At 40.4% G+C, this 16,682-nt stretch overlaps 1 protein-coding gene across 1 annotated transcript in view; it reads left to right on the top strand.

The window, feature by feature from the left end:
• The window catches only part of lhx4 (LIM homeobox 4), an 84,008-nt gene extending 77,520 nt beyond the window's left edge, over nucleotides 1-6,488 (top strand). Inside the window, exons 5-6 of the mRNA XM_072274751.1 lie at nucleotides 1,241-1,412; nucleotides 6,103-6,488. Of these exons, the coding sequence (XP_072130852.1) occupies nucleotides 1,241-1,412; nucleotides 6,103-6,488 (558 nt within the window). The remainder of the gene's footprint in view (nucleotides 1-1,240; nucleotides 1,413-6,102) is intronic.
• The last annotated feature ends 10,194 nt before the right edge of the window (nucleotides 6,489-16,682 follow it).

Below are 16,682 nucleotides of genomic sequence, written 5' to 3'. Positions count from 1 at the left end.
TGGTCAATGACCTCACAATGTTGGCAAATGGTGAGGTCATATGGCGACATCATCAAGGCAGCACTGAGACTAAACAATGTCGTGTGATAAATTAGTAAATCCTCTCACTCCCATAAAATGTGGGAACTTCAAGGCAGAATGGGATAAAGATGCAGGTCGCTTGGAAGCTTCATGGCAGAATAGGATAATGATACAGTCCACTGAAAAAAGTTGCTATTTTTGGATTTTTTTCAACTATGTAAAATAAATCAAATTTGCAATTATGGAAAAAAGTCATTGAAAATATCTGTGAGCCTATTGCATCCAGTCTCATAAAAGCTGACCATATCATCTAAGGCAATAGTGTTTATTATGCACACCCACTATACCAGGAAAGAAGGGTTCAAGGTTGTAGCCCTGTGCTAATGCAAAAGGAAAGGAGAGCAAATTAGGAGCTTGAAGACTATGTGCTGTCTTGCTGAAGAACCAGTGCTTAGTCCATGAAGTCCTGGAAGGGGAGATGATCTGCACAGTTCTACCCCAAAGCAGCAATGCCTGGCTCTTACAGATCACTCCTAACATGTTGAAGGACAGGAGGGTACAAGGTAAGAAAAACATGAAAACCTGGGTTCTACAGCTTACTTGAGGAGAACCATCTAATGGCCAGCTGGGAAGTAGTGAAGTGTTTTCAATCAGCAAATTACTACAACGTGGACTGAATATCTGATGTCTGAATTTGCAATCAAACTTTAGGCCCCAAACAAGATCTGCATTGTACCCTAAACTGCAGATGCTGGAAATCTGCAATAAAAACTGTAAATATTATAAACATTCAGCGGGTCAAGCAGTATCAGTTAACACAATGTCTGAAACCCATTGTCACACTTCGGAATAAGATTTTTCAGTAATAAAGAAATTCAGAGAATGATGGATGATAGGTTGAGACTTTGATTTTATTTCCCAATCAAGTAAGTCCTCATTATCATCTATGGTTTTGAGTGTGGGCTGAAAATAGGAAATGCCATGAATATTAATAAGGTACATTTTATGTTTGACTGATCATTGAGTTTGAATGCATTCATGATCCCTATTGTGGTCTATCTGATATTTGACTGATCATAAATGTATTCAATAATTTTCATAGCAAAGTCTATGAAGATTTGACATACATAGACCACATTACCTTATCTAGCATAACACCAGCATTTGCCAGGTGATACTGAGCAAATATTTATAGATGGAAATTGCAAATTTCTTTCAGGTTTGGTTCCAGAACAGAAGAGCTAAGGAGAAGCGGTTGAAGAAGGATGCTGGCAGACACCGATGGGGACAGTACTACAAGAACATGAAAAGAAGCCGTGGTGGAACAAAGAGTGGGAAAGAGAGCTCAGTGGAGGATGCAGGCCTCAGTGACAGTGAGCTGAGTTTCAGAGGTGAGTAAGCTAAACATGGTCAACATAGTTTAATAGCTTGGTAACCACTTGAGGAAATTAGCACATGAGCCTTCAAGAAAGAGTGTTAGTTATTCAGGTATTCAGTTGGACATCAGAGCTATTCTTTGCAGCTTTTACTAATCATGGCATTAAGGCTTTTTCAGACAATAGAAGAATTGTTGCAATGAGATCCCTGCCACTACATTGAGAAATCCTCAGATGTTCATTGGGTGGCTGTAAGAATCTATAGAAGCCGTGTCACACAGCCCAAGGAAAACTTCAGGCTCTACTGGTTTATGTTCTTGATACCCAAAGTCTTTCTACTGCCTCCAATTTGTGTGATGGTTTGAGCTCCCTTTAGCCAGAGAGCAGTGGCTGTAATGAGTTTCAAGGAACTCACCCCTAGCATGGAGAACTAGATTATTTGATCACTGTATCCAGAACTAATTTATTCATTCCAGTCTTTAGTGTATTATCTATAGTGGATATGCATTAGCATCTCATCAATTCTCAATGAAAAACATCTGACAAGCTGGTCTGCACTGCAAACTGGAAGCACAGATTTACAAAGGCATATTTTCTCCTACTAATTTACATCACTTTAATATATGGTACAAACTGACCAAAAAATGAGAGACATAAAGTAATTCAGCACAGAAACAGGCCATTTGCCCTGTCTAGCCCATGCCAACCTGATTGTCTGCCTAGTCCCATCTACCACACAAATACCATATCTCTCCAAACCCTTCCCACCCATGTATCTATCCAATCTGTTTCAACTGAACCCACATCTATCACATCTGCTGCCAACTCATTCCACATGAGCACCACGCTTCAATGGGAAAAAGCCTGTGTGGATTCACCCTATCTATAGCCCTCAAAATTTTGGTATGCATCTTTAGGGTGCATCACAACCTGGTATGGAAGTTGTCCTGTCCAAGACCGGAAGAAGCTGCAGAAGATCATGAACACAGCGCAGCACATCACACAAACCAATCTTCCGTCCTTGGACTCACTTTACACCGCATGCTGTCGGAGCAATGCTGCCAGGATAATCAAGGACATGACCCACCCAGCCAACACACTTTTCGTCCCTCTTCCCTCCGGGAGGAGGCTCAGGAGCTTGAAGACTCGTACAGCCAGATTTGGGAACAGCTTCTTTCCAACTGTGATAAGACTGCTGAACGGATCCTGACCCGGATCTGGGCCGTACCCTCCAAATATCCGCACCTGCCTCTCAGTTTTTTTGCACTACCTTACTTTCCCTTTCTATTTTCTATTTATCATTTATAATTTAAATTTTTAATATTTACCATCGATTTGTACTCCAGGGAGCGCGAAGCGCAGAATCAAATATCGCTGTGATGATTGTACACTCTAGTATCAATTGTTTGGTGACAATAAAGTATAAAGTATAAAGTATAATATCTCCCCTCATCTCCTGTGCTCCAAGGAATAAGGTCGTAACCAATTCAAATCTTTCCCTATAACTCAGGTCCTCAAGTTCTGGCACCATCCTTATGAATTTTCTCTGCACTTTTTCCTTTTGTTTTAAATCTTTCTTGTAGGTAGGTGACCATAGCTGCACATAATAATGTAAATTCAGCCTCATGAACATCATGTACATCTTCAACATAACATCCCAACTCCTGCACTCGGTGACCTGAGTTATAAAAGTTAGTGTGCCAAAAGCTCTTCTTATGACCCTATCTACCTGTGGCGCTAACTTCAAGGAATTGTTGATCTCTATTCCTAGATCCCTCTGCACACCTCAGTGTCCTACAGTTCACTAAGTCTTAGCCTCACTTGTCCTCCCAAAGTGCAAACCTGTACTGTCTGTGTTGAATTCCATCTGCCGTATTTCAGCCCTTTTTCCCAGCTGGTCAAGATCACACTGCAAGCTTCCTTGCTGACCCCTATACTCCCAATCTTGGTGTCATCCACAAATTTGCTGATCCAGTTTACCATATAATCATTAACAGATGATAGACAACGATGGACTCAGCACCGATCCCTGCACCACACCAAGAGTCACAGGCCTCCATTCAGAGAGACAACCATTTGCTACCAAATTCTGGCTTCTCCCACTAAGCCAATATTGGGTCTAAATGGCTACTTCATCCTAATTACCAAGAGATATATCCTTTTGGGCCAGCCTCCCATGCGGGACTTTGTCAATGCCTTGCTATAGTCCATGTAGACAAGGTCCATTGCCTTCACAAACTTCAGTAATCTCCCCAAAAATCTCTTTAGACATTATCCTCCATGTACAAAACTATGTTGACTATCCCTAATCAAGCCCTGTCTATCCAAATATTTATGTATCCTGTCCATTAGAATAGCTTCCAATAATACAGTATCACAACTGATGTAGGCTCACAGGACTATAATGTCCTGACTTATTTCTAGAGCCTTTCTTAAACTCCTGTCCTCCAGCACCTCACCAATGGCTAAGGACATTTTCAGTATCTCTGCCAGGACCCCTACAATTTCTGGACTGGCTTCCCACAATGTCCGATAGAACACCTTGTCAGGCCCTAGGTATTTATCGACTCTAATTTGCCTTAAGACAGTCTCCTCTTCCATCAACTGGATATGAACCATGACCTCACTACTCTTTTTTTCCTCAATTCTACATTGTCCATATTATCTCCCAAGTAAGTGCAGATGTGAAAAAAATCATTTACAATCTCCCCTATGTCTTTCAGCTCCATGCACAAATATCCTCTCTAATCTTCAAAAGGACCAATGTTGTTCCTTGCTAACCTTTTGCTCTTAATATAGCTATAAAAGCCCTTGGGATTCTCTTTCACCTTGTCTGCCAGAGCAACCACATGGCCTCTTTTAGCACTCCTGATTTCTCTCTTCAAGTGTTCTCTTGCACTTTTCTTACTCCTCAAATACCTCATTTGATCCTAGCTCCCTATACCTGATGTATACCAAACAATTTTTCTTTACCAGGGCTTCAAAATCCTACGATAACCAGGGTTCCCTAAACCTGTTAGTCTTGCCTTTTATTCTAACAGCAACATCCAGAATTGACCTAGCTAAGAAACTGGTTAAGTACCAGGACAGGGACAGAAGTAGAACACCACTGTTTAAGAGAGAATAAATAGAACCATAGACCATCATCATCATCATCATCATCATGTGCCATGTCATATGACGTAGATGATCGTGGTTTTATGACCATGATTGCTGTTGGCAAATTTTTCTACAGAAGTGGTTTGTCAATGCCTTCTTCTGGGTAGTGTCTTTACAAGATGGGTGACTCCAGCCATTGTTAATACTCTTCAAAGGTTGTCTGCCTGCCATCAGAGGTTGCATTACCAAGACTTGTGATATGCACCAGCTGTTTATAGACCTTCTCTTCATGCTGCCATATTTTCATGTGGCCCTGATCAAGAGGATAAGCTGGTGACATACCTTGCCCAAGGGTGACCTGCAGTCTAGCAGAGAGACTGCAGAGCACCTTACACCTCCTTGGTAGAGACGTATCTCCACCCCACCACCCACTGGCTTGATATTAGTACTATGGAACTTCCTGGACTCCACTATTATGGTCGCAGTCCCAGGGCACAGAAAATAATAAGAGGATTAGGCAGAGTCATCTGGGATTTATGAAATGTTTTTGCAAATTTATCGGTATACTTTGAACTTGTAATGATCAGAATCACATGACATTTGTTGTCTTTGTGGCAGCAGTACAATGTAATACATAATAGGGAAAAAGCTACAAATTACTGTAAGTATATATATATAATAGTTAAGTTAAATAAATAGTGCAAAAGTAAAAATAAAGAAGTGGTGTAGCGTTCATAGTTTCAATGTCCATTCAGAAATTGAATTAGCAGATTTGATCATGGCAAGTCACTTTAATGTAGTGTTGTTAGTAAGGTGCCACAGGAGATACTGCTAAACAGAATTAGAGCACTTTTTCTGCCGGTATTATACTCATGTGGAATGTTAGTTTGTTAACAGACAGAAAACAAATCTGTAGGAACAAATTAGCATGACAGAAAGGCACCAGAGGAACTCACCAGGAAGCATCGGTGGAGGGAAATGACAGTTAACATTTTGTTGAGCCCAGTCAAGCAGGAGAGGATAGATAGAGGGGAGGAAAAGGTAGAGGGAAGGGCTGGAGCAAGAGCTGACAGGTGATAGCTGGGTCCAGGGAGTGATAGCAGATGAGGGAGAGAGGAGATCACTCAGCTGGATTCATCTATCATCTGTCAGCTCTTGCTCCAGCCCTTCACCTTTTTATACTAAATACAATACTGTGCAAAAGTCTTAGGTACATATATATATAACTAGGGGTTGCCTAAGATTTTTGCACAGTACTGTATACTGTTTACTCTGTAAGCTTCATGCAAGCAAGGAATTTTATTTCACCCTGATGTATATGAGAATAAACTTATCTGAATCTAATAAGAATCCGAGTCTGTTTACATCGAGCAATATTAGACAGCAGAGTTTAGTCATATTGGCCTAAGAGAAATATGATGTGATTATACCTTAATATAAAACCTAATTGCAAGAGTTATCTTAAAAAAGCAAGATTATGCAGATTCGGGTTATATTCCCTGGGATACAAATTAAAGAGATTATTTGATTGCCTTCCATGGTAGACTATTTTTCCCAGGTACGTTGTTGACAACCGCTCTAATTTTTCTGCTTGTCATTGTTCCAGATGATCAGATACTCTCTGAGCTAGGACACGCCAATGGGATATATAGCGGTGTGAGTGACGTGACTGGCCGGCAGTTACTGAATGGGGCCTTCACCGTGGATGTCACAGGACAGCAGTACCATGACCTGAGAGCAAGCAGCCCCTACGGAATACCCCAGTCTCCATCGTCCATAGCCTCCGCCCCCGCGCACACCCCACTTATGAACAACCTCGGTTATATTGACAATAACTTGGGAATTATAGCACAAGGAGGACAGGGAATGGGCCACGCCCTGAGAATGATGACAGGAGGTCCCACGTCTGATATCTCCACAGGTAGCAGTGCTGGTTACCCAGACTTTCCAACAAGTCCTGCCTCCTGGCTTGATGACATGGACCGGTTTTAATGCACCGTGAGGTTAGCCTGAGATGCAATGGAGATGTCCGAAAGAGGGCGAGCAGCCTCAAACACTGCAGGACTTCTGCAGGCAAGCGATGTATGTGTTTACAGCTTTGGTTTCCTCACCCTGTGGCAGTGAATTCAACTCAAATTTAGCACAGAGTTTCATGGACCAAAACCATTGGGTCTGAGACAAGCACCCTTCTTGATGGGCCTTCCTGCTACACCAGTGCTTGCGAGTGACAACAGGACCACTTGGTGATGTTTCATTGGCTGAAATGTCAAAGTGATAGAAGCATGCAGGTGTGTGAGGGAGGAGGCACTTGTGCAATGGTCTAGTCATAAAGGGGACAATGAAACTTGAGATGGGCTTACTGGAGGGTGCATTTCACTATAGCTAAACTTCAAATCTACAAACCTACAAGCAAAGGGACAAACCGTAGAGTTGGCCATAAACGCCACTGTAAAATAAGCAGTAGACACAAAAGCTCTGCCACACATACTGACTTCAACATGGTATTTATGTTACTGAAGACATAAGAGGTGATACAAAGGCTAACCTCCCTTTCCTATCCCAATGTTATTGGATTGACATTGAATGTGTGTGGCCCAGATGCAGATGGCGTTGCGACTGGTTGGGGTGGAGGGTGGAGGGGAGAAGGGTGGCAGGGGCAGGGCTTGACAAGGAGGTAAGAAGAACTCTAACCTTGTTCACACCTCCTTAGGATCTCTTTCAATTGTTGTAGGAACAGCAGCTGGTCAATTCAGCCCAGTGAGTCAACTTTGGTTCCACATGCCCAATACATTAGGCTAACTAGATATGGGTTCTACTCCAGGTTGAAACTGTGAGAGAAACACAGAGCCAGTGATGCACATTTAAGCCTGTGAGTCATAGCTGAAACATACTATGTTCAGCATCTAGCAGAATCTAGAACTCTCCCACGAACATTTCGAGATTTGTAAACTCCTAATTGTGAACACAGGCAAATTCAAATGACTGTGCATAGGTGTCCTGGTAATTGAACAAGTCCCATATAATTAGCAACTGTAGAAATAAGCCTGAAATAAAACAGCAGGCTGGAGACTGAGTTCTTAACCTGCTACTGAGTAACTGCCTCCATGTTGCCTCTCAGCTCCAGAAAAATCATCTACTTAAATCCATACAATACCCTTCAGCCTTGCCAGTCAAGTCTGAAACTTGCAGAAAGAGTCAGCCCTGTTCAAGTTTGCCACACATTTTTGTCCTGTGGCGCACATATATATTTTTTTCCAGGTACAACGAGAGCTTTATTAAACACTGTATTTTACGCAACTTGATTCTAGGTGGGGCTGTTGGAAGAATTTTCCCTTTGTGTATGTGCTATTTTAGGGAAAAGGATGGCAAATGCACTCCAGAACTTCTTTCTAAGTCTATTTTTTTTTGTGAAACAGTTTTTTAATTTTTCCCTGATATATAAAAATGTATTGTGATACCAAGACAATCTTCTACTGGCTTTGATACGACTCGTAATGAAGGCACACGCAACCTCACAAGTATAGAAGATGTGGAATGAATGTGAAAGGTCAGTTGCCCATTTACTTTGGTTAAATCCTGACGGGTATGAACCAGTTTGCTTTGTAAAGCTATGTTTTATTTCAGGAATTGCACTGCGTTCCATTATTTTTTTTAATCCAGTTTGGAAATCCTACCCACATCCCTTTTAATCAATAATCCAACAACTCACTGGAAGCATAAAGCAGTTTAAGCAAAACATATTGCAAAGTAATTTCTCAGTTGTGTTAGCAACATGTGAAATTAATCCTGTATTCAGCAGAAAAAGACTGGCAATTGGTGAACATTTTAGTGATTTTGCATTTGAAAGCGTTGTACTGAGGCAAGAGGTAGTAATTTGGTGCACAGGAGCCCATTATAAATTCTACACAAATGATGAGATATTTGATCCCCAGCCTAACACAGCAATCTGGTCCTCTGAAATTCTACATGATGGTGCACTATGACAAATGGTTTGGCCTCTTGAAGTGTTTTATTGGAACTTAAAATGATGGCAATAAACAATGTTATTCTGGCCCATTCTACCTTGATTTAATATGAGTGAAGGGAATTTTTATGCTCTGCTCGCTTTTCTGAAGCTGAATTAACATCTGCAATTAAGATTGAAATTTGTCAAAAATTTGATTTTTGTCCAGCCACCTAAAAGGCACAAATGACACAGAGCTGGCTGCAGGAAGACGCTGCTCATCCAGGATGCTTTTGAACATGTGGTTTGTTTCGGTGATTCACAGGTTTTTGCTAATACTGATTTGAGGATGAATCACAAAGATAAAATCTAAAGCCAATTGGCAGCCAATCTGCTTTCTCATGTTACAATGGAGTAATGCAGTTTGGAGAGGGTCATCAATCCACTACCTTACACCCACACTCAGTGATCTATTAATCTAATCCTATACTAAGCATATTTTATTCTTCCCACAATCCCAGCAACTCACCCTCCACCCCCAGATTCTACCACTTACGTACACACTAGAGCTGATTACAATGGCTAATTAACATACCAAACTGCATGTCCTTGGAATGAAGGAGATACTGGAGCACCCAGGGCAAACCTAGACAGTCACAGGCAGAAGTCCACAAAGACAATTTTGGAGGTCAGGATTGAACCTGGGTGGCTAGATCTGCAGGCAGCAATTCTGTTGCTGCCCCAATACTGATTTATAAATGCCCATGTGTAATGGTAACAATGAGGGAATCATGACCTTTTAGCAATATCAATAGGTAAATAGTAATCAGTAATCAAAGCAGGATTGATACCACCCAGACAGACACTTCAAAGCCATACTCGTTGGATCTGAAATGAATTTGCGTTTGTTGTTGTCCACGCGCTTTGAAGTTTGCTTCTTTTATTTACTTCTGTTCACTCTCTGCACTCATGCACTTTGACTTCACATCTAGTCAATGAACTTTTTCTTCGCTGGTTTCTCTGACGTTAATGCCGGTGAGTTTTGGAAAAGTACTTCAAGATTTATAATCGTTTACTGAAAGCCTTAGTGTGGGCAGGGCATGGTCAATGTGTCTTGCAAAATGAATGTGAAAACTGATAGCCATCATTTAATCTTATGTCATTGTAACTGCTCTGTAATTGGAGCTAAACTGGAAATTGAAATAGCACATTAAGCAGAAGAGCAATATTAAGCATTAGATCTTTTGTTCCACACTTTCTGGTCCCTCAGGGGGATTTTTTGTTTATTTCAACACAAATATAGTATGTTGAAGCAGTCACATCATAAACATTCATGTGGAAATAGTGGTTATTGAAAATGAAGATCATAAGACCACAAGACAAAGGAGCAGAATTATGACGTTTGGCCCATCGAGTCTGTTCTGCCATTCCATCATGGCTAATTTATTATCCCTCTCAACCCCATTCTCCTGCCTTCTCCCTGTAACCTTTGATGCGTTTACTAATTAGGAACTTACCAATCCCTGCTGAAAATATACCCACAAACCTGAAACAGCCTGAAACATCGACTGTCCTCTTTTCCAAAGATGCTGCCTGGCCTGCTGAGTTCCTCCAGCACTTTGTGCGTGTTGCTTTAAATATTCCCAATGACTTTGCCTCCACAACCATCTGTGGCAATGAGTTTGACAGATTCACCACCAGTTAGCTAAAAAAATTCCACCTCATTTCTGTTCCAAAGGGATGTCACTCTGTTCTGAGTCTCTGCCCTTTTGGTCCTAGACTGCCCCACTATAGGAAACGTCCGCTCCATATTCACTCTATCTAGGCCTTACAATCTTCTTCTTATCGTGTCCACGGACAGTCTATACATGGCCCAGCCAGAACTGGACACATTTTTGCGCCTTGTTGTTGGATTCGGCATGATCTGCAACAGTATAGGGTTCCTCTAGCGATGGGCATTGCAGGAGACATTGCATAGTTTGTGACTCAGTTCCACATTCACAAGTTGTCGGGCTGGTTGTATATCCCCATTTGCTTAGTGACACCTTTGAACGACCTACACCAGTCCTAAGTCTGTTAAGGCTCTTCCAGTGCCTTACAATATTCGACAGGTTTCAATGAGATCTCTCCTCATTCCTCTAAGCTCCAGTGAGTACAGGCCCAGAGCCACCAAACGTTCTACACACGCTAAGCCTTTCATTCCCGTAATCATTCTCGTGAGTGTCCTCCAATACCAGCACATATTTTCTTAGATAAAGAGCTCAAAACTGTTCATAATACTCCAAGTGTGGTCCGACCAAGGTCTTATAAATCCTCAGCATTACATTGTTACCTTTATATCCTAGTCCTCTTGAAATGAATGCCAACATTGCATTTCCCATCCTTACCACAGACTCAACCTGCAAGTTAATCTTTTGAAATTCTGCTCGAGGACTCCCGTCCAAAATACCTTTTCATTTATTTCCCATTTGAATATGTAGTAAATAATTCGAATAGAAATGAGGAATTTGATCATATGTAGTCAGTCATTCCATAGTTGTTTTGTTCAAAATGTTCGGTGATTTCACAGACTGTTAAGATCAAGTGCAGAATCTGAGACCCAACCTACAATGGAGATATGTTATTATACCCTGCTTGTATTGATTAACACTAAAAACTGGACATGCCTTAAAACAGGCTGGAAGCCACTCAACAGTTGAAGAACTCAACATCTGTATTAGATGGGGTGGGTGGCTTTGCCCTCAAAAGTGTTTTAGCTTGTATGCGGGGTGGGTGGTAATGATTAGTGGGAGACACCTACATCACCTACATCTGAATTTAATTCCCCAATCCTTGGTTTAACATGCAAAGACTTAATGGAAATATAAGGTAAACGCGGTGGATTAATCAGTAGGACACCGGCTCAAACAGTTTTACCAGTTTTAAAAGAATGAAAATATGTCAAGAAACTGTAAGACAATGGATAAGCACATAGTCATGTTTAGAATTGATGAAGTGCAGATCTAGGTTACCCTGTCAGGCTCAGCATCTGTGGTTGAGTGTGAATCACGTAGAATGGTTAAGAGAGAGATTCAGAAAAGAAAATACCCCTCTAAGTCAGCAGCAGCCATTTCTTCAAACAAAATTTACTTGAAAAACTGTTTGGATTGTTCAGGACCAAATTGTTAATGAATTGATTTACTGAAATGCTGTGAAACAGAGATATTCGTTCAGTGTTTTTTTATATAATTTGAAAGCTTTTTTAAGATATGGACATGTGTTTTAAAGGCCATCTTAAAATATGAAGTATATGTACATCTTTCATTTCTAACTTTCTAGATTTGCACTGTGAATCTCCATCTATTAAACCCTACTTGATACTGAAGACCAGTGAATGGCCTTGAGAGTCCCCATCTCATTATCACAGTCCTGTATACAGTTTGACCAAGCAAAATAAGGTGCTTAACACAGTGCTCCTGATCAAAATGGACCTGCACAATTTTGCCTTGACCTCTTGCCATACAGCTGGCTGATATCAGATCTAAATAGAACTAAGCTTAATCATATAATCACCTCAAAGTGAAAAAAATTACAAGCACTCCAATCAAAACTATCTGGGTTGCTTGAATTACTTACTTCCTAACTGCTTAAAATGCAGACCTTATTCATTGACTGCTGGCAAAGGCACGGTTTTACTGCTTATCTCTAGTTAACCTTCCATTGAGTGAGTGGCTTGCATGGCTATTTTTAAAAGATGTTCAAGAGCCAACAATTACAATTTTTTGTGCCTCTGAAATCTTACATAGGCTGGATTGATTAAAGTTGACTCATTTCTTTCCTTGAATTGCACTGATGAATCAGATGAGCTTCTGCCAACCTCCTATTTAGCAGCAGCAGCAAAAAAATCACAACACTGGATGTTTGTTTTTCCTACCATTATCTATGTTATTACTGTTTTATTCACATTAAACTGAGAATAAATCTAACTATGCATCAAGTCAAGGATTGGGACCTATCATTATGTCCCCCTTCCTCCACCCCAATACAGTAAATTTTCTCTAGTAGGTTCCTGGTTGATATACTGACCAATGGCTCTGTAAATTTGCATGTGGAGGAACATCTGACCTGAAGGATGCAACTTTACAGACAAAGGTTAAGAAAATATCTGCAACCAGTAACTGAGTAGTTTTGCAGTCAAATAGGGAATAGTAAGATAGGTTGTTCTAAATGGCAGGGGTTTGGTAATTGAGAAAAATGGAACTTGGTAACCATTGAAAACCTTTATTAATCTCTGATTCAGTTGGTACACCAAATAACCTAGATAGTTCTATCATATGTGCTGATGCACTGTTACTGGAGGAAAGACATGTGTGGATGCTGAAGTGATCCTAGATAATTTAACACAGAAGAGGAGGGAAATGAAAGGCATTGCTTTCCCTTAGCTTCTGTCTCGGGCCATTTGGCCTTATTATGGCACAGGTAAAAAATTATGAGATAGCAAAGCCTGAAGAATCTAGGCCGACAATTAGCTAGTAGCATTATTAGTATAAAGAATATCTCTGCACTTCCTGAAATAAAATTCTAACAACCAAATCTAAAGTAAATGCTTAAATTGGAAAGAAAATTTAGAAATGGTTACTTAACTTTTTTATATGTGTTTGACCTTTGAAGGAGAACTATATCCCATGGGCAGAGTTCTATTAAGTGATTTACCAATTAATTGAGATAGGTCAACTCGTTACCCTGCCAGAGTCACTGCATTTTACTGTGGTGTTTTGCTATCTTTTGGAGAGACGTGTAAGATGTGATATCAATGTTATTCCTTCTGTCATTTTCATCACATGACTGATGCAACATCAAATCACCAAGGAAATTGTACTTGCCACAGTAACAGGACTTCTACCAGATAGGGTTTGATCGCTGGTACCTTTTGATCTTGTGCACTTTTGAAGAAAATAAATCACAATAACTCTGATTATCTGTTAGTTGACTTGTTCGCACTTTTTCACAATTAAGTGTGAGGATAAACATAGAGGTTCGAGTCTTTGCCTGCAGACACGTGGCTGCACTGGAAAATATCTACAGCTGCCCATCTTGATGGTTCTAGCGTACCTGAATCTGCACCATGTCACCTGTCTTGTAGTCATTGTTTCAAATTATTACCATTTGTAAATTTTGTACAGCTTAACAGTGCAGTAACGTTTGCGTATTTTGTTTTTCTGTAACTATTTATTGCCATGTGTCTTTGCAAAAATAAAGTGGTGATTTAATTTGTATATGCCTCCAATGAACTTGGCATGAAATCTGTGAAGAAATCTAATAAAATAAACTTCAATAAGGTTTATATGTTGACGTGTCAATTTTTATATTTCCTTCAGATCAAGTTACCAATTGGTATTAAAACAGATAGCCATTGAGGCATGATTTTGACAATTATTCTCTGCTGTATGGGTGAAATTGTAATGGTTTGTAGTTGGTTCCAGCAGCTAGATATTTCCTTCAGTCAGCAACAAATACAATGGGATTTTTTGTATAGTTACATGTAGATAGGTTGTGGGATCCTTTTTATTTTGTCATGAACTACTATAAGTTCCCAACTTGAGTCCTTGCATCATTTTGAACAGCCCACTGGATAAACATGCCACTTTTAATGTGTTTTCTAAGTCTTAGGGTTGCCAATAACATTTCACATTACCTTATCTTTGTCTTTGTACATTCTTTGATTATCCACAGGAAATCAGGATGTACTGTTGAATTGAAGTTCCTGCTTAATGATAGTATGAAATTGTTAAACAGTCATTAAATAAGCTGATTTTAACACAGATAAGAACATCCAAGTGCTTACTGTCGATAATTATATTGACAGAATTTCTATCATCTTGAATTGATTTATCTTTTAATATTGTGCAAGTCATAAACTTTTCTGTTGTATTTATACTATTTTAGTAAAAACTTTATTTCTCAATCATGTTCTTAAAACCTTTGCTGCTGACAAAGCTAAGAGGCCCTAGGCTCCAGCCATTAATGGGCAAATATCAAGTAAGAACAGTAGGCCATTTTAAAAAGGTTTCTCTGCTCTGCATATAAATTCCAGCTTCACTCCATACCTACCCCCTCTTGCACCCCCGAAGTGTGATGGAACACCCAATGTACTAAAAATCGACATTATTTTTCTCACTTATCCTTATATTCTACATTCTTCTAGATCCAGCGGGTATTACTAAACAGGGACAGCATTTAAGGTGTTATTCTTAAACCACTGCGATGATAGATTGCAGTTAAATATGAATTGGCAGCATATAAATAGTCTCTGCCAGACTAAAAGTCATACTAAACATCTGAAGTTCAGCTCTTCGAAAGTAGGTAATCTAAGAGACTATTCCCTATAGTACTGTTTGCTCTCTACAGCTCATTTCATTAAACATGTCACTCATCAAGACGGGGGCGCGGGGAGGGGGGAGGTGGTTGTGGTTTGCAGGGTGCTGGGAAAGCAGAGTGAGCACATGCAAGAGTTGAACTATATTTCTAAAGTGACAAAGTTATTTTCAGCATTATTGTTCTAAGTACAGAGTGAATACAGCTAGCCAAGTGTCTTGGTAATGTGAAGATCACATAAAGCTGACTGCTTTCCATGGTCCCTTAGGCAAGAGTTGATGGTTTGCATCAGAAATGCCGATCCATTTGTTTTGCTTGAAGGAAACATTAGTAAGCAGATTTATTTATTAGGTTGAGACGGAGAATATGAAGTTAGAGGAGTAAGGGGAGTCAAGATAGTAACACTCTATGCTACCCCACAACATTGTGGTTTTTATTTATTGACATACAGAATGGAATAGGCCCTTCTGGCCCTTCAAGCCAAACTGCCCGGCAACCTTGCCCTCCACTCCCGATTTTAATCCTAGCCTAATCCTGGGACAAGTTACATTAACCAATTAACCTGCCAACCCGTACGTCTTAGGACTGTGGGAGGAAACCTGATCACCCAGAGGAAACCCACACGGTCAGGGGAGAATGTACAATCTGCTTACAGGCAGCAGCAGGGACTGAAACTGTGTCGTTGGTACTGTGAAGCATTGTGCTGACTACCATGCCATCACACACAGTGAGAGGGTACACCACTAGTTAGCACTTTTCTGGGTATCAATAGACTTGAAAAATATGAGATGACGCCTGAGGACTTGGTTTCTGCTCAAGCAGTGAAGGACAAGGCTTCTCATAGTATGTGAACTCCTGGAAAGGACATAAGGATGCTGACTAGCCTACTGTGCCTGCCTGTTCAATACTGTGGTATAGCATAGTGTTGCTATCTAACTCCACATTCTCCATCCCAGCCAAATCCCTTAATTATTTTAAATACCGTCAACAAACTTTCCCAAAGTGACGGCTCTGTTTCTTTCACCCTGTCCTGATAACGGTAAGCTCTCAAAAGAGGGATTCATTTAGCTTCAGACCACTGAAAAGTTTCTATGTTGTTGCTCTGATGCTTTGATGTTGTTGGTTCAAACTCTTTGACATCATTCACAAACTCATTTTGAGTTTCTAGTTACCTTTGAGTGTCAGTACCACCATGATGTCACCCCTTTGGTTCTGGCGCTATGGAGGCATCCTGCAATGATCAGCTCCTCAGGTTGGAATTTACTAGGGAGTGCTAGTAGGATTGCACCAAACTGCTAACATCTTCCCTTATATGTTTCCAAAGATATAATCAGAGAACTATGCTGCACAAAAAACAATCCCTTCAGCTCATCCACTGACCACCAGCTGCCTCTCTATGCTATTACCTTTCACCGGAACTTATTCAATAGCCTTCTCTGTTTTGGAGATTCAAGTCCACGTCCAAATGCTTCTTAAACATTCTGAGAGTACCTGCCTCCACTATCCTCTAGGCACTGTGTTGCAGATTTCAACCACACTTTGGGTGAGATGATTTATTCTCAGATCCCATCTAAAACTCTTCCTCATCCTAAACCTAAGGCCTCTGACCTTGGACACCACTTCATGGGACAAAGTTCCTTACTTTCTCATAATATTGTAGACCTCCAACATGATAGTCCTAAAATTGCTGGCCACCCTTTCGCTGGTGGTTTTGTGGTCCAGTGTTAGAGTTATTGTGGAGCCCAGGTTTGCTGCAGTTCCCTAAGAGTTACATCAGGTATCTGCCTATTGAACCTAGTCAGACCTGTGCAGGAAAATGTCAGCCCATTTATGTATAAAGGCAGCTGTAAAAAGCAATACGTCTTTTGAAAACAAATTGTATTTGTAAC

The sequence above is a fragment of the Mobula birostris genome, chromosome 12, assembly GCF_030028105.1.
Source record: "Mobula birostris isolate sMobBir1 chromosome 12, sMobBir1.hap1, whole genome shotgun sequence".
NCBI lineage: Eukaryota > Metazoa > Chordata > Chondrichthyes > Myliobatiformes > Myliobatidae > Mobula > Mobula birostris.
The sequence above is the reverse complement of the archived record's forward strand: the minus strand, read 5'-3'. Positions and strand labels throughout refer to the sequence as shown.